General features: G+C 40.7%; 2 protein-coding genes across 2 annotated transcripts; both read left to right on the top strand.

Moving 5' to 3' along the window:
* The first annotated feature begins 787 nt into the window (after positions 1-787).
* On the top strand, positions 788-11440 carry LOC103981443 (FIP1[V]-like protein). Its single transcript, XM_009398172.3, has 9 exons — positions 788-1836; positions 3125-3375; positions 4709-4835; positions 4923-4991; positions 5062-5208; positions 5342-5443; positions 5665-5984; positions 7466-9113; positions 9799-11440. The coding sequence occupies exons 1-9, from the start codon at positions 868-870 to the stop codon at positions 10384-10386; spliced, it is 4221 nt and encodes a 1406-aa protein (XP_009396447.1). The 5' UTR covers positions 788-867; the 3' UTR covers positions 10387-11440.
* A 4124-nt stretch (positions 11441-15564) lies between these two features.
* LOC103981444 (transcription factor bHLH18) lies at positions 15565-18110 on the top strand. Its single transcript, XM_018825499.2, has 5 exons — positions 15565-15723; positions 16321-16381; positions 16489-17037; positions 17378-17740; positions 17821-18110. The coding sequence occupies exons 2-5, from the start codon at positions 16343-16345 to the stop codon at positions 17893-17895; spliced, it is 1026 nt and encodes a 341-aa protein (XP_018681044.1). The 5' UTR covers positions 15565-15723; positions 16321-16342; the 3' UTR covers positions 17896-18110.
* The last annotated feature ends 88 nt before the right edge of the window (positions 18111-18198 follow it).

Below are 18198 nucleotides of genomic sequence, written 5' to 3' on the forward strand. Positions count from 1 at the left end.
GGAGCACAAAATTAAAGAACTTAATATATCATGGTTAATTTGTTTCACAGTAAACAACGATTCTGATATTATCGAATTGATCTGATTCAGACACTATCACTAACTATCATTCGATCTTGGATGAAAAAACAAATAATCCTCTTTAAAGAATTATTTATGTATCTTTAACTTGAACTAACTATAAAACTAACTGCAATCACATAAACCGTCGATATCTTATGAGGCTTCTTTGTGGATGAACGCTTCTTGCCTCTTATCTTTGAATCCGATAAAGAAAAAAAGAAAAAGAAAATGGAAGCATGGCATGAGATAAAATTGAACCAAGTTTTTATTTCTTTTCAAGTAATTATGTCTGATGAATTCATACGTTTTGCCAACAAAAATAATAACAATCAGATATGAAGAATATTTAGTCGGATTGTGAGTTTAAATATGAGAAACAAAATTGGGAATATATTTGGAGGCGTTGATTCCTTATCTATCCTACGAAACTAACTTGTTTGAATTTAAATTCGCCAAGCCAGAAAATAAATCAATTTTTTGCCATCATATTTGGGTGAATATTCGTGGGGAGTCATATTTTTTATAATAAAGAAAGATGGATTTATTTGACGGAGGTTCCAAGCGCAACTGCCTGTCCGTTTAACGTGGAGCCCGCCCACGTACTGCTCTGTATTGTCCAATCACAGGGCAGGTGACGCACGGGTACGTGACTGTCGGGTGGCGAAAGTGCTTTGTATCAGGAACTGAGCTGGGTATCTTTTCCGGGCTGTTTGCATTGGGTCCGGAACGTCGCTCGGGACCGAACCACCTCTTCTAAACGCTGCTCCCTCGACGGAGTCCGTCGCCCAAGAAGAACCTTCGGACATGGAGGACGACGACGAGTTCGGGGAGCTTTACACCGACGTATTCCGCCCCATCGCCGACTCCCCTCCTGCCCCCTCTCCCGGGACTCGCCCTGATCCCGTCGTTCCTGCTGCCGACGACGATATCGAAGGCGGCGACGGGGACGAGATATTGTTCGGCGCCTCTCGTTCTTCCCCCGCCGCCGAACTTCCATCGGTCCCTCATCACGCCCTAGCTCCTCCCGCCGCGGCCGCCGCCACCGCCGCCGAAGACTACGGCCAGCGCGATTGGATGCTTGGTCACGCGCCTCCCGTGGTGGAGGCACCGGAAAATTGGGACGACGAAAACGACGGCGTGGTCTCCAGGCCGACAGAGGTCGTTGCACCCATGGCCGATAAGTGCGAGCCTAGGGTTTTGGAGGATGACGAAGAAGAAGCTAGGGTTTCGGAGATTCCAAATGGGGATGGTAAAATTGGTGACCCTGAGAGGCTTCGAGCCCCAAATGGGGACGGCTATCCATTGTTTGGAGGTGGAGTGGTTGAAAATTTAGGCGATCCGGACGAAGCTCCGGTCATTCCCGGCCTCTCAGCTGAACCAGCCCCTTCCGGGCCTCTGATCGGCATGAACATTGAAGAGAGGAAGCCATCACAAAGTGAGGATTGGGACAGCGATAGCGAAGATGATCTCCAGATCGTGCTGAATGATAGCGATCATGGACGGCTTGGTGTGGACAGGAATGATAGAATTGGGATTGATGATGATGACAGGGAAGATGATTTGGTCATTGTCACTGATGAGGATCAGCATCGCCACGTCCCGGCTACGGATGAGCAAAACTGTGGGGAGGAGGCTATGCAGTCTACTGGCGATGGGGAGAGAAAGGAGATGGTGGATGTGGCGAAAATTGCTAGTGCTACCGGAAGTGCATTGGAGGCGAGGATTGGGTACAACACTCATGGGTCTCATCCACAGCATCATTCAATGTACAAGGTTAATTCTTATCATTCATCCTTGCTGTGAGGTGGAAACTGTAGGTTTGTGTATTTTAGCTTTGGCATTGTTACGTATTCTTAAATTGTTTATTAGTTTCTTATTTGTTAATAAATGATCGTGGGTGTAAAGCTAAAGTCATTTTCACAATTATAAATGTGATGTCTTTTGTGCTACATGCTACAATTATAAATGTAAAGTCATTTTCACAATCATCAATTGGTCATTCATGGAATGAGAGGGTAAACATTTCCAATAGGTTGCCAAAGAAGGAGCAACGTACAGTGCAAGTTCAGGGCACCTCAGTTATTGTTAACACCTTCTTATTTTGTTATTCATCTTGCATTTGCCCAGATTTTTCTTGGTTCGATATAACGGGCTATCTTTTTGGCAACAATAGGATATGTCCCTCCTACGGGAGTTATTTTATCAAATTGAAGTAAAATATCTGAAAATGTATAGCAATTACTATCAGTTGGATTATAAATTAGAGAATACTTGAGAAATAACATTTATTTTTGCTATCAGATATGATAACTAAGGCTATATATTTAAGCCTAATGTCTTGTAAAATTTTCTAACTAATGTAGCAACTCCTGAGCTTTCTTTTGAGAAATGAATGATATATTCCTTAACTCTTGTAATTTGTTCATTCAGGTTTTTCCCTGCTGAACAAAGAGAATTTGTGTATCAGGAGTCAATATATATTGTTGTTAAGAAATCTGGGCCATTGTAACTGTACCTTTATTACTCTATGATCCAGCGTCATCTAGCATAACATGCTTTGATGTATTAATATATGGTTCAGGTTGTTTCTGGATTGATATCTAGAAATCAATGAATATTGGAAGGTTTCCCATTGTAGTTCAGTTGATCGATGTGAAAATTCTGTCAATTCTCATATCCTGAGTTGGTATCATGAGCCATATATTTTGTCTTTGTGCTTTGTAAACATGATTTGGAATAATGCAAATTTTTTTCTACTGACACTGGCAGACACTTTGAACTTGATAGGATCGAATGATCATGGATGACAGGCCTGCCAGTTATTTTAGATGGATAAATTTATAACGAGTCAGATAGTAGCTGCAGAAATATCATGATCATGTGTGTTTTCACTTTTGTTGTCATGGAAACCACTTTTAGTGTTGTGTATTTTCACTCAGTTTTTGTCCAATCACTCCAAACTTTGATGCCAATGTCATTGTCTGTTGTCATATCTTTAATGGGTAGGTTGTCTTTATGGCATCACAACTCATTAGCTAATTTTGGTTTGTTTCTTATGCAGTATATAAGACCTGGTGCAGCACCTCTACCTGGGGGCCCTGCTGCTGGGACAGCTTGTCCTCCGGGCGCTGCTCGTCCTCCTCTTATCTCAGGTCCCCTTTCTGGTGGAGGAAGAGGTGATTGGAGACCTGCTGGTGGCAGGGGGATTCCAAATGGGCCCAAAGGCTATACTGGCTTTGGTTTCCCTGCTTGGGCCAATAGTTCATCCCGTGCTTTTGGCAGTGGACTGGATTTTACCCTTCCTGCTCACAAGTAAGCTTGTCATTTGCACACTCATTTTTGTTTCTTCTAGGATCTTAGTTTCAAAACTTTGAACCACTTTGTCGTTATCTTTGCTGTGTAACCAGATGAGTAATGCAACTTGTTGTATGTTGATCCTTGGTAAAACCTAACTTTTCTGGAATCTAGATAGGCTAGCAACATATTGTGAACAAGTATGTAATACCTTTTCATATATATGCCTTTTAATGGATGGTCTCCATGCGATTGTCCATTGTCTGTTTGAACTTGTGAGATTATGTGAGAAAATAGACTTTTACTAGAAGTTGAGGAAGTAGAAAACTTTAATTTCAGACAGGGGAATCTTTTCTTTTTTGTTGGCTTGTGACTAAAGTTGCAAGAGACTTAGAGGAAGTAGAAAACTTTAAGTTCATCTCACCGGCAGGATTCTGTTAACTTATAACTGAAATTGCAAGAGAATCATTTTGCTTTTTATTTAGAAATACTACTGCAGGTATGCATATATCTGTTTACAATTAAATTACATTAACACTGACTGGATGTCTGCCTTCAATGTAGGACAACCTATCCTCATCAATATTTCTAATTTGATGCATGAGTACAATTAGTGCTCATCTTGGCGCCAATCACCGATCATTAGAATCACTGAACAAAAAACAAATCGTTAAAATTGGCATTTCGTAAAATTTTCACTTTCTTCAGATGTTCAAGGGGAGTTGCTGGTGATGAAATACATCATAGATCCTATCATGTTATGTGTGAAGTGGTAAATTGAGAACAAGTGCGCTGAAGAAATAATTAGAGATGGAAGAAGAAGGATGAAAATGCATGGGAAGAAACACACTTCTGGTTGAAAATATATGGACTATGTAATTTCTTGGTCCACAGGGAAAGTTTGTTGGGTGATAACCATGATTAGGATTTTGCGCCATCAGCAAAACTTAGTTCGAGATTGAGGACTTGATGAGCTATCAGGGGATGTTGCAGAACTTGCTTCTTGGTCATTCTAGTTTATGTTTTAAAGTCATGGATTCCATTTGTGTTTGACATGTGATATGTGCTCGCCATATAAAGCAGTAACTTATTAGGTGTACATTTATAGTTCAAATCATCTTGCTTTTCAAGTTTCTACTAATTATGCTAATTAAGCAGGATAGCACGCTCCTGCTGAATTTTTATTCTTTTTTTGTGGATCAATCTTGTCAAATCAAAGTTGTGTGCATGTGAACATACCTAATCCTTACAATTCTGAATGAACTCATTTGCCTGTAGATAAGAGGCCAAAAAATTGAAAGACTTTTTCACTTAACTATCCTATCTATCCAAATCAATTTTCAATCCTCAGGTCAGTTTTTGATGTTGACATTGAGAGTTTTGAGGAAAAACCGTGGAGACATCCCGGAGTTGATGTATCAGATTTTTTTAATTTTGGTTTTGATGAAGACAAGTGGAAGGATTATTGCAAGCAGCTGGCAAGTGAAAGTCTTGTTGTTCATTGTGAATTATTTAAGGCATTGATGTGTTGTTCTTAATTTGTGATTGAAGTTTTGAATTCTCAGGACCAACTTCGTTTAGAGTCAACCATGCAAAGCAAGATTCATGTCTATGAGAGTGGCCGATCAGAGCAGGTTACGTATTTATATCTGCTGGAATCATGTTTTAGCTTTAGTTGTCAATAACTTATAACTCTGCTTTCAGGAGTATGATCCAGATTTACCTCCCGAATTGGCAACTGCAGCAGGCCATCACAATATTTTTGCTAATAATGGGCATAAAAAAGCAGATGATGGGGAAGTAGATTTTAGTAACCAAGGAAGAGGATCATCAGTTATGCGGGCACCATTGGTATGATCTATTGATTCTCTGAACTACTATATAGCATGGGGCTGATGTTTTTTATGGTCTTCAATTGGTTTTTTATAGAACGGTTTACTGGATGGAACTTTAAGGTTTCGTCTTTTTTTTTTTTGCTTGTTAGCCAACTGGGAGAGCAATACAGGTTGAAGGTGGTTATGGTGAGCGCCTACCCTCTATAGATACCAGGCCTCCTCGCATCCGTGATGCAGATGCAGTTATTGAGGTAACTTTGTGATATCTACTTCCAGATGTTCGTGTGTATATCAACTACCATATTCTCATTTATTATATGTACGACTTGTGATTGTACGACTTGTGATGGTTACCAAAGTAACGATATCTACTTCCACATGTTTGTGTATATCTAATACACTTGTCTTATATGTGATGTGTATTATGTAATACTTATTAATGATATCAACAAATAAAATTCTTGTCGAACAGATTGTGTTGCAGGATTCATTTGATGATCCAAAAATGTGCAACTGTGCCCCAGAGAAACACAAGAGTGTTGAAAGAGATGATGATAAATGTTTTCATGAAGTTAAAAATGATGATAGAAATACTGTCTCAGGAAATATGAGGCACTTTTCACATGCTTCTGGCAATAGGAATAAGGAAATGACTAGAAGAGCCCTTTCTGCTAAGGAAAAAAATGAAGTGTTGCTTTTCCCTTCGGAATCTTCAGCTGAATACCATCAAGATTCAAGAACAAGGAGCCCTGTATCTCCTGCTAAAGCACTGGGGATACACCAAAGCTGCAGGTAAATTGTACTTCAAAAGAATTTATGTTCCTTTCAATTTGTTTTGTAAGCTTCAACTACATGACATTTTTTATCGCTAATTAGCAATATCCAGAAAAACAGCAGGGAGAAAAAGAAAAACAAAAAAGTACAGCAAAGTTACCATGACACGACGCTTGCCCTCAGTAAAGAAAAGAGAAATGCATGTGGAATTTTCCTCTGCAGTTCATATACGTATATTGTGTTTTTGCAATAGTTTTGGTTTGGCATGATAAAATTCGGCATGCTCAGTGCCGGACCCTAAGGGGTTGTTTTCCTTGTCAGTTAGAATTGCTGTTTCCAATATACTTGGGTTGTCATAAGAAGGGTTTGACATGATTGGTTTTGGTAGCCAAGGAAGAGGACCAGCAGTTATGCGCATTTGATGTGAACTCCATTCCTTAAATTCATTTTCTTTGCTTATGAAAATAGTCGAAGCCTGAGACATGCCTGTGCCATCTATTGCATAGTTTGCAGCATGTGCATTCAGCATTTGACTACTCTACTGCATCTACCACTCTGGATACACAAGCAGGAAATCTTGATGTTTGATGACATGGACCACAACTTTGAGCAACATTGTCCAGTTACCTTTGTCAGGTCCAAATAAGAATATAAAGGCTTTTGATTGATGGAGAAGAAACATATTTCTTTTTCTATTGTAGTATGTAATAACAATTTAAACTGAATAAATTAGATAGAATTATTCAATTATAGAAGCACACGTTTGGATGTTCCTCAAAGCTCTATTCATTCAGAGAATCTGAGATTCTGAGAAGTTGGTGAATGATATTTGCTTTAAGAAGAAATTGAGGTGTCTCTCTGAAATCCTATGAGATTGACCCATTGATGGGTCTTTGATATCATGATGAACTGTTGGCACAAGTCCTATCTTGTCAATTTGGTTGAAGGAGATGGGGGGCTCAGCAGGAAGAGGGTATACCATGAGAGACGCAAGGAAGTTGATATGACTCACATATATTATGGATTCTACCAACTCAGTTAGCAATACATGTGTGGATTACATTTTCTTGCACATAGTTGCATGAGTATTAGAAGTCACTTGTCATATCAGATTATCAGTCTTATGCATCTGTGAATGTCATTAGCAGTAAGTTTATAAAGCCACATCAGGTAAATGGAGAAAGAAACTAATTGGAAGCAAAGGAGCTATGTCTAGGAATACTGGCAAATTCTTAGAGTCATGCCTTTTGACCAATCGTCAGGCTTAGTGGATCATTGAACAGTGAGTTGGTAAAAAACAAGTCATATGCTTTTTCATCCTATTCTCAAATTATTTAGGACACTGGACTTGAAAAAAAATGTAATTTGATGTTACAAATAATTATTTGTATTTTTGAATGTGTTTTTTCTAGATTTATCTGATGTGTATGCGTTGATTTGCTTAAGATACTGTGTTTCTGGATACATACTAATGTGGGATTGCTGAATTGATACCTCAGGTTGCCCCAGGGATCTTCACATAGAAGATCCTCCAATGGTCGTGAACAATCTATTGATGGCATCCCTAGTCCAAGTGTCCACTCAAACAGGCTTGGTGATGAGGAGGAGACACAGGATGATAGCACTGGAGTTGATCGGAGTTCTGGAAAATCATCTTCTGTTGCTGATGATACTGTAAAAGAGCTGAGTGTTGATGAGCAATGCTGTGGGCATGATGAAAAGCTTACACCAGTTAGCATTGAAAATGAAGGGGAGGACATGGTGTCAGACGTACATATTCCTAATGAGACCAGCGACAATGATAAATTAGTTCAAACTGGCAAGAAGCAAAAGCTTTCATCACTGGTTGAGCAACCTGCAGGGCATGATAGTGGTCATGAGGATGAGTTGCAAACCTCAAATAGTGATAACAGTAGACAGAAATCTGGGAGCAGTAAGGATTATCCAAAGCAGACTGAAAATGGTGATAAAGTCATACAAGAAGAACATTCAATTCAGGTGGGTCACTTAAAAAGACCCCACAAAGAAGAATGTTATTTGCGACCAAAAGATGACTATGGTCTGGATGCTAGACAAGTGATGAAGAAAGATTACATTGTTTCCAAAGGAAAGGATGATACATCTGATTCTTATAAGCACCCTCTTCGAAGTAGAAGCTATGAGAGGAAAAAGGAATCAGAATCTTCTATCAGTTCTTGGCAAAGAAGAGAGGACAATGTACACAGTAGAAGAGTCAAAGATGAAGACAGGAGGTGGGAGAATAGTGATGAAATGGTGTCAAAGCACAGGAGCAAGTTAAGGGTGACTGACAGAAACCCGAAAGAAGAAGATCATTCAAAAAAGCGTGTAGAAGATAGAGACTGGAGAGGGCATAATAGGGATGACGTCTTATGGCAGAGGTCAAGAGATGATCTTGTGAGTCGTCATGAAAGCACAGACGAACCTCTCATTAAAAAGAAAAGGGATGAAGAATATCTAAGAGGCAAAGCTGACAAATTAAGTACTCTGCATGGTTATAGGGATGAAGAAAATTCTGGGAGAAAGAAAAGAGCAAGGGATGATGCCATAGATCATAGGAGGAGAGAGGTTGACACTAGAATGAGAGATAAGGCTGATGATCACTTATCTTCCAATCATAAAGATGATAACTGGCGCTATAGGGAGAGAGAGGATAGGCAGCGACTTAAACCTCATGAAAGTGCACCGATGCACCGGGAAAGAGAAGAAGGGCGGGGGTCTGTAAGGAGTGGGCGGGCTATGGAAGATAAAGCATCGGGTGGTAGTGCTAGGAATAGGGATGAATCAAAGACTATAGTCCATGATAGTAGGGTTCATCAAGAGAAAGAAAGAAGGCAACTTAATGATCATTCAAAGAGGGATCATGGTAGGGAAGATGATGTACAAAATAAGGGACGCAGACATTTATCTGTGCGTGAAAAATATTCAAACAATGACAGAAGAAACTCTAGGCATGAAAGGATGAACACGTACAAGGACTGCCCTCCTAGTGCTGATGGCAAGCAGATGTACAGGGAAAGACACAAGGAAAATACAAGGAAATCCAAAGATTCAGAAGCTCATGAGCAGCACAGCCAGGGGCTTGGTAAGAGAAAGCATGAAGACCGCCACACCGCTCAAACTGACAAGGTATGCTTCAGAATATTGAAGCCATATATTATATCTTTTACTGATGAAGTAAGCCTCTGTATCAATAGAAGATAAAGAACAATTGAAATCTTTCCCAATTTGGTCATTGTCACGAAACAGCAAATTTTTAGATTTTTTTTTCCACATCAAACAAGCAGATTTAAATTGAAGATGCTACTATTACCTTGTCGATATTGAAGGTCTGATGACATTGTATCTGATGACCATTGTTTACTGTTAATGGCCTGCATTTTCCATCTCAGGAGTTATTTGGTCATGGCATATCTATTATTTTTTTGTAAAATCTGTTTTTCGTTTGTAAATAGTTATGCATATTTATTGGTACTTGAATTGACTCGCACATGCACCCGCATTTGCAGCTGCATACTTCATATGGATTTTAAGTGCATTACAGTCAATTTTGTCACACTTCAGGTTTCTTGTAGTTTATGACATATCTTTGTTCCTCCCTTGTGTGTGTTAGTGTTTTTTATTGGAAAATATGATTTGAAATTCAGATACAATCATAGGTTGCTAGTCATATGATTCACATCCAATCGAACAATGTTGTAAACACTAAATAGATTCATCGTATTAAGTTATTATTTGGGCCAAGTAGATTCCCTCCCTTAGGAAAGTCCCTTACTGATGGTACGCTTGCTTGCCAATTGTTCACTTTTCTCAGGTCTATATTAGAAGCTTAAATGAGCAAGAAAGTAACAACATTTCCTCCACCGATCTCTCCAAGGATCCCCACCAAATTTATGAAGAACCGGAGGCCCCCCAGCAAAAGAAACAAGAGGAAGCTGATCCTGCCTCAGATGAAGAGAACCAGGGTTCCAGGAAGGGGCGATCAAAATTGGAACGCTGGACCAGCCACAAAGAGAGGGATTATGATGCCACTGGCAACACACACACATTATCTGCTTCCTCAGGGGTTAAGAAAATTGAAGGCGATAATGTTGATGTGGTGCAGGCAGATGAAGGAGCCAAAACTGAATTTAATAATGCCGGTGAATTAGATGGCAAGGATGTTGATGGAGGCCAAATTGTGGATAAGACGGTGGATGAGCCAGACCACCACCTAGACACTATGGCTAAGCTTAAGAGACGAAGTGAGCGCTTCAAACTTCCTATGCCTATTGTAAAGGAGACTACATTGAGCAAAAAATTGGAAAATGAAGTGCAGTCATCCAATAATGAAGCTGCTCTTGATTCAGAGGTAAAGCCAGAGCGACCAGCTAGGAAAAGGAGGTGGACTGGTAGTAGTTGATTATGGCTCCTTGAGGAGATCATGCCAATTGTGCTCTCATGAAGCAGATGGGTGAGTTAGCCCTGTGTTATAGCTCAAGTATCATCACTTCCCCTACACACCCTTCCTCTTCTCCTTACTCCCAAGCGTAAAGCAAGTACATGAGAGGAAATGGGTGTGTAACTTAAAACATTTTAGATGGTGGTCTGAGGTTTGTACTTCCTTTTCCTTTTTTTGCCCTGGTCAGCCAGCAAGTTCCGATACCGGAGGTTCCTTCCTGTTTGAGGGGGCTAGAAAGGTTTTCAGGATAATGTTTGTGGAGTTTTTGAAGCTAACTGAAGCTGCAATCATGGGATGGTAGAATTATCTGACATCCTGGAAGACAAAGATATTACAATATCTGAAGGGGGTGGAGCAGCATTGCCTCTTTTATCTTATTTTGTTTTCATCTTTACTATGATGCTCCTGAAGACGGGTGGGAAGGCATCATTGCTGGAAACTGAATAGCTGATGCTGCCAGAGATCATACATTGGTCATGTGCTCATCTAAAGTGTCCAAGTCGAGGAACAAGATCTGTAAATTGTGGGCGGTTAAAGTCAGATCAGACAAGTGCAGATCTGTGGGTCTTCTAATCTCATTGCTTCTGTTCATAATCGCACATTGGTGATTGACGTGCTATGCAGTTCGAGAGGCTACCAGATGCCTTCTTATGATCATGAAGACCTAGCTGCAAAGGTTGCATTGCAGCAAAAAGAAAGTTCCCCTGAAACTAATTCTACAGAGTGATGATACATCGAACTTTTTTTACTTAAATTCTTCCTTTGGCCCTACGATGCAGCGTCATATTCTATAATCGTAGATAGAAGATCTTGAAGACAATGTCCATACTCGAAAATTATTCAACGGAGAAAGGACATGTAATATCTTCCCTGCTTCTGTTTTGTTCATTGACAATTGTAGTTAGGTTGAATGTATTGGTAAACTATATGAGCACCTGCCCGAAGAGACATACCATACGGTTAGACATAAATTAGGTCATCAATATTGAGACTGACACTGAATCCATTTCCGATATGTTTGACTTGCTTACTGTGGCATTTGTTTGTGAAACTTTCTGCTTCATCCTCTTCTTGATCTTAGATCGAAACAGGTTTTTTGTCAATTTAGATAAACTAACTTGTACTGTATCTTCCTAGTCTAATAATTAGTCAGCTTAGTTAAGGGCATTAGCCTATTATTGGTGTCCTTTTGCATGTTCAGTGGCCATAACAGCTTTATTATAAACTTCCAATTTGGCCATCCACTGACTTTACAAAACTTCCTCACTTGTCTTATGCTGACACGCCATAATTTCTAGCTCCATTTGCCAAGGCAACTTGCAATATATCTCAATAACAATTCAATCATGATGAGTATCTAATGGAACGACATTTGTGTTAATAACATATTCAGCAGCATCATGGATGCCCTATTGCCAATTTTTTTATGTTTCTGATCACATGCTATCCTTGCTGGTGAATGAAATCTAGCAAACATTGCACGGATGGACAACTCTGAAGCCTCGGGGAAGGTTTGCCACCACCTGGCATCAATATCATAGATCCTTCACGTTCTATGCACTTCCATGTTAGTCGTTGAACCCTTCTCCTAGATTGTATAACTGCACATCATGTTGGAATGGGCATGTCAACATGGTCTTGTTTCTTTGACAAACAACGCACAACCGAAGCCTTGGCTACTTGGTTTGCGCTGCTCCGTTTGGATGCATTCGATTGAGTTCCAGCATTCTATTTCTCCTTCATGGATATGGTTTCATTTTGTTCGACTCCACGTAGTTAATATTATTAATTGAATCAACTCACGAGGCTAAGCCAATGCTTACTAAGAACTTTTGTCATGATTGTAGCAAGTTTTATTTGCGTTCTTTAAGATTGATTACACATGGTCTCGACTTGAGACTCTTGCAAGCTAATTAATTATTGCCAATGACATGAGGACAGGACCATCGGTTGCATGCTTCGTTATTGCAACTCATGGATCTGTTAGCCTAGAGTTAGGGCACAACTGGGCTCTATAAATAACTCGACAACTTGTGACTCGTACGCTTACCTCTCATCTTATTTTAACGTATGATCAAACCCCGTCAAGTCTTAGAGGAGCCGCCATAAAGTTTTGGCAAACAGCACGCAAATGCCGGTCTTCTCCCTGAGGAAACTTATTTTATAATTATGCTTATTTGTCTCGACTGAGTTGCTGTGTTTCTATTTATTTATTGAGCCTTGCATGGTGCTCGAATATCCTTTTAGTGTCAAATGTTTTACTTCCAAATTCATCTATCAGAGGTGAGAGTTTGGTGGAAGAGATATAAGATAATATTTGGAAACAAGTTTTCATATAATTGCCACACTTTAGGACATGAATCCTTATCCGTCTATGGGGATCAAGATAGTCTACCTAAAAGTGGTATTTATTTCATCTTTTCATAATAGTATTATATTTTTAAAATTATTAATTTAGATTTTGATTGTTCGATGATGTGGATGTTAATTCAGAATCAATCAAGATTTTTTTTTTTTTATGCATCTCTCTTCTATGAGTGATGTGGTGTTAGGCGAATAAAAGTCCAAATGGAAACCTGCAAAAATACTTAAAAGATGTCTCCGAGAAAACCTCTCGCATGATTAAGTTAATTTAAATTTGACTTTGAATGATTCAGTTTAATGTCGAATCTACATGAGCATAAGTGTGTTGGAAAAGTGAAGAAGTACTTGAGAACCTTTTTATACTTCTTATTATATTTCAGGTTGTAGTCAAATATTTGAAATGGTTGTATTTTCTCTTGTCATTGATGCAATCATGCTATATCAAACTAACTGACTGAGTCGATCATGTGATTGGCAGAATACTGATTGTTATGTCATCCTCGGAATGATAATGTGATATAATTCACGTCATAACGAGGTGTTGGTCACATGACGATAAGGTATCGATCATATAAATGTTATATCGTTTAGTGTTATGATCCTCGTATCAATAATATATCCTTAATAAGAAATAAGATAAATAAATTAAGTGCATCTTTTTAACAATCTCTGATTTTATGAGGTGACTGAAGCGATCAAATAAACTTAAACAGTGTGCAGCATGCTTTTCATTAATCCGTCTTAGTGTGTGATAATATCATGATGGATAGACTTTCCATATATCTGCCAGCCACGAAACAACGTGTGCTTTTACCAAACAAGGCGTGACCAGAGAACATATAGTGCGTCAAGTCGTCGGAGGACGATTCCACCAGAAGAATCCTTACCGTGCGATGCATAAACACATGGCTTCTTTACTAGTTTATCACATACCGTCTTCGTCTTCATATCTATAGTCAACAGCTGTTTCTCATTTACTTGTCTTCTTGGTTGACAATTAACAGGCTACTGTGTGTGTACAACATTGGTTCTTCACCAAGTCTACCTTTCTCCTTGAGGATTTGCTTGTTTCGATTACACGAAAGTGACATCTCTCGAAAGCTATCTATCTTCGTCCCCACCCAGATTCACCTCATATTCTTCACGTGTTAGTTGAATGGCCTACTCCAACTCTTTTCAATGCTCTTATTCTTTGCGCTTCTTACGGACCAATCCGGTTGGGGAAGCCCGATGAATAGATGGAATTACTACAGACTTTGGACGAAAAATCTTTGACCCCGCGGGATGTCCGCCCAACAAACGAAAATTTATATTGGGAGTTTTTCGATACGAACCCTCTTGAGGTTGGAGCAGAATATGAGGGAGTCGTTTCATCTATCTTTTTCGAATTAACTTCTTTTCATTTCATAGATGGGTCTAACTATGAGACGATTGTCGATTCAATTTTAGGAACGAATCCCGATCGATTAGGTCAGGAGGAGTGTTACGATGCGTGGTGATGATCGTCGATGAGAGGCAAAAGGGATTCCGAGATGATAAACTCATTCTAACTAGTATTCCGACTTGTCCATTAAAGAGTAATGTATGTTTGACTTGCATAAGGTAGATTTGAAGTACCCCGAGATGGCCATCATGGTTTGGTGGTGGTAATAATAGCTGAAACGAAGGCGCTTGTTTCCAGAGAAGTAGCTGTCAAATGGTTGGCACATGGGACAACCCCTTTTTCCCACGTGTTTCACCATTATACTTTTCCGGCTGCACAACACAACAAGCTCCTTATCTTTTCTGAAAGCGAAGGGGAGGGTGAGGAGAGTCCACGCATCTTTCATGGGACCGACCGAGCTCAGCGAGAGAGATCCAACATAGCAGTCGCCTTCCCTTTTCCCCTTGTTGATTGCAAGAGATCACAGCCGAGTTCATGTGATCCACCAACCTCAGCGCTCGGCTGTCCCTTTGTGGAGTTCAGATTCTTTCAAACGCAAATGATAATTCCAACGTGATCTTAAGATGTCACACACCCTTACTCTGTTGTCCCAACTCCCTCGCCTATTCTAATCTGGAAACGATAAAAGAATTCCTCTTCATGGGGCCCCATCCCGAATTGTCAAGGTTATCTGTAATCGCAAGAAATCTGGTGGAGAAGCTCTTCTTCCGAGGCAGCTGAACCGAGTTTTGCAGACGTGAACTCTGTTGCCGTTTCGGTGATGATGAATAACGAAGGCAGGCATCGTGACGACGGTCGTTGTGACAGTAATGAAGGCAAGCTTTCGAGTGGAGGAGAATATGACACCACTGTCTGTTCACATCGAACGTAATCATCACTTCATTTCATTTACAAGAAGCGGCAGAGCAATTTCAATATGATCGTGAAGTCAGCCGATTTCTTCTCTTTTTTTGATGCCCAGAAGATAAGTAGTGCAATTTCAATATGAGATCCGCTATCAGGAACAAGTTAACAACCGAGATCCTTGATATCTGGAGGTACCCGACACTATCCGCATTAGCAAACGAATGCAATGAGATCGCAATATCCAAAGCAGACGTATGAAACATACAGATGACGAAGAGGAACCGGTCTTCTCCCTCGGGCATCTGAAGTCAGCAGTAGGTCATATCTAAGTATTTTTGGCCGTCGAATCGAATGGTGGACGGTGGACGATTCTGTGCATCCAGCGGCTGCCACTGTATGCGGAAAGCCAAGTGTCATCTCAAGATGAATTGTTGTTACGGGTGGTGGCGTACACTTCCGACCTAAATAGTGGGGTGGACTGAAGACTTGCTTGGCGGTATAAGAAGACCGCAAAGCCTTCATGAGTACAGTGACCGGGAAAAGAGTCGAGATGTTCACACGGAGGCTCTTCGAGTATATGAGGAGGAGGAGGAACCAACTAGGATCGTTGAAACAAGGAGCTTTTGGATAAGGTGTAGACACAGGTTTTCCTTCATCCCCTTCTGCTCCCGTATCCCGTGTTCTTTGATTTCATGGTCTTGCGGTGTCTGATCTAGGTTGTTCTTCGTCGTACAAGTCGTGGAAATCTGATCTCGGTGTTTTCTGTAATGAGATCGATGCAGGTTTATTGCGAGGCTTCTCCCCTTTTGAGGATAGAGCTATTCACAGGCTAGCTTAGACCTTCTAGGTTTTCTCATCGTCTGATGACGATTCTTTCTTATAAGAAAATAGATGGTTTTGGGGGCCTACGAGCAGCACTTCATCTCCTTTTCTTCTTCTAACATCTTATTTGTATTCACATTTTTCTTTTCCTTCAATTAATTTTTTTGATCGGTATCCTTTTTCGCACACATAGCGAATGGATCGAGCAAGATTCGAAGGCGGATTTCTGTTTACCTTTTGTTGACACTGGCACTAGCAAAAATTTTTAGCTCTATTTCTGGCTAACCTCAACAAGAGCTTCAGATTTCGGACGTATTGCATGTTTAATTCTTCTTCTTGATTTAGATCATGTAAACGTTATCCTTTCGTCGAACAGACTGTCATACAACTGCTCAGCTTGAGCTTGTCCTCGGTCGCAGATCTCTTTGTTTTATCATAGAGATGGAGCAATCATCAGGCCAATGGCCGCCACCTGAAGAAGTGAGTACTGACAGTACTACCCTCTCAGGACCTCATTAATCTTATAATCCATGTGTATGTACGAATTACAACTGAGTGGTCATGTGTGAGGTTACTGTCCTGTATAGGAAAACAGCGATCTTTCCTTCATCTACCAGCCTGAGATGAATTCTCTGGACATGTTCACGGCAAACCAAATCATGGAGTCGCTTGGTGAAGAGCTCCATCATCATCATCTTCCCTCGGGGTCTTGCTTCCCCTTCGATTCGGCTGGGAGCAGTGAGTTCAACAACAACGCCAGCGGCTCTCTCGTGGGGATTCCATATGGGACGCGTATGACCACCGCTGTTACCAACGAGCTAGTCTCGGTTGAGGCACCACAAGCCTCCCCCAACTTTCTCTCGTTTGGTAATCAGGATTCGTTGCATGATCCACCGCAACTGTATATGAATTCTGGCAAAGGGGTTGTGGAGCCACAGAATGAGATCACAAGCCTGTTCTCTCATGGTTCGACATGGAGTGAAGACACTCTCGAGTTCCAAAGACAGGAGAAGAAGAGCATGGGGAGCAGACCACCTTCTTCCGCTCAAGATCATGTCATTGCTGAGAGGAAACGGCGAGAGAGACTTAACCTGCAGTTTATAGCATTATCCACGATTATCCCCGGATTAAAAAAGGTGCTGCTTATTCTTTTCATCTCTGTATATGTTGCTTGATTCATCTTCTTGAATCGTGTTCTTGTTGCCACACTGTGATTCTTAGGCAACCTACAATATCAATGGCTATGTTGATGACCTTACTTATATAAACTCTTCTTTCTCATGAGCATTATTTTATGCGTTGCATAAATGATTCCCATGAATGCAGATTGGAAGAAGAATTAGAAACTAGCAATGCGGAAGGACACTTAGGAAAAAGCTATAATGCTCAAAGGAAACAAAGCAACATTGGTTGCTTCTTCTTAGAACTATAAGCACTGATGCAGTTCAGCGGATCTTTTGTTTGTGTGGCATGCAGACCGACAAGGCCACTCTCCTTGGAGATGCAGTCAACTACATCAGGCAACTGGAAGAGAAGGTGAAAACGTTAGAAGAGAAGGCTTCGGAGAGGACTGTGGAATCCACCATCCTTGTCAAGAAGACTCACATCCCCACCGGTGACCACACCTCAGATGCCGAGGGAAGTCCTTTTTCTGAGGCCTTTCCCAAGATCACGGCCAGTTTGAATGGGAACTCCATCCTCGTGAGGGTTCAGTGCGAGAAGCGAAAGGGGCTGTTCGTGAAGGTGCTCTCCGAGATCGAGAGGCACCACCTCTCTGTCATCAACACAAACGTCATGCCGTTTGCTTCCTCCTCTCTCAATATAACAGTGACTGCACAGGCGAGTCGATACCATTTTCTTCTGCATTCCTGCAAGTTGCAGTCCTGACAGGATTATGCTTATCGTATCTTTTGATACAGATTGAAGAGGGATTCTCGATGACGACGACGGATCTCGTGAAGGACATAGACTCAGCTCTTAGCCGGTCCATGTGAAGAAGAAAATACTCCACAATCTCTCGTTGCTGTTCCAAGAGAGCGACTATTCTTCTTCTTTTAAGCTTTCTTTGTCCCTTGTAATTACGAAGGAAAAAGGCTGAGCTATATGGGTAGTTTAGCTTCAGCTGCTATTCCGATAAGAACCATCTGCTGTATCCTCCGACTCCTAGAATTCACAAAGAGGAATGGAAAACGGAAGCTTCTTCTCTTCAGAGGCTATATATATTAAAGAGTGTTGCGGGGATATGGACTTATGTGTGGGTATTATGCGTGGAAATTACTTCCGATTCTAACTTAATA

The sequence above is a fragment of the Musa acuminata genome, chromosome BXJ2-4 (assembly GCF_036884655.1).
Source record: "Musa acuminata AAA Group cultivar baxijiao chromosome BXJ2-4, Cavendish_Baxijiao_AAA, whole genome shotgun sequence".
NCBI lineage: Eukaryota > Viridiplantae > Streptophyta > Magnoliopsida > Zingiberales > Musaceae > Musa > Musa acuminata.

Coding starts and splice junctions, on each gene's coding strand:
- LOC103981443 (XM_009398172.3), top strand. CDS start 868: ATGGAGGACGACGACGAGTTCGGGGAGCTTTACACCGACGTATTCCGC. Junction 1,837..3,124: donor AGCATCATTCAATGTACAAG/GTTAATTCTTAT, acceptor TTTCTTATGCAG/TATATAAGACCTGGTGCAGC. Junction 5,209..5,341: donor CAGTTATGCGGGCACCATTG/GTATGATCTATT, acceptor TTTGCTTGTTAG/CCAACTGGGAGAGCAATACA.
- LOC103981444 (XM_018825499.2), top strand. CDS start 16,343: ATGGAGCAATCATCAGGCCAATGGCCGCCACCTGAAGAA. Junction 17,038..17,377: donor TTATCCCCGGATTAAAAAAG/GTGCTGCTTATT, acceptor TGTGGCATGCAG/ACCGACAAGGCCACTCTCCT. Junction 17,741..17,820: donor ATATAACAGTGACTGCACAG/GCGAGTCGATAC, acceptor CTTTTGATACAG/ATTGAAGAGGGATTCTCGAT.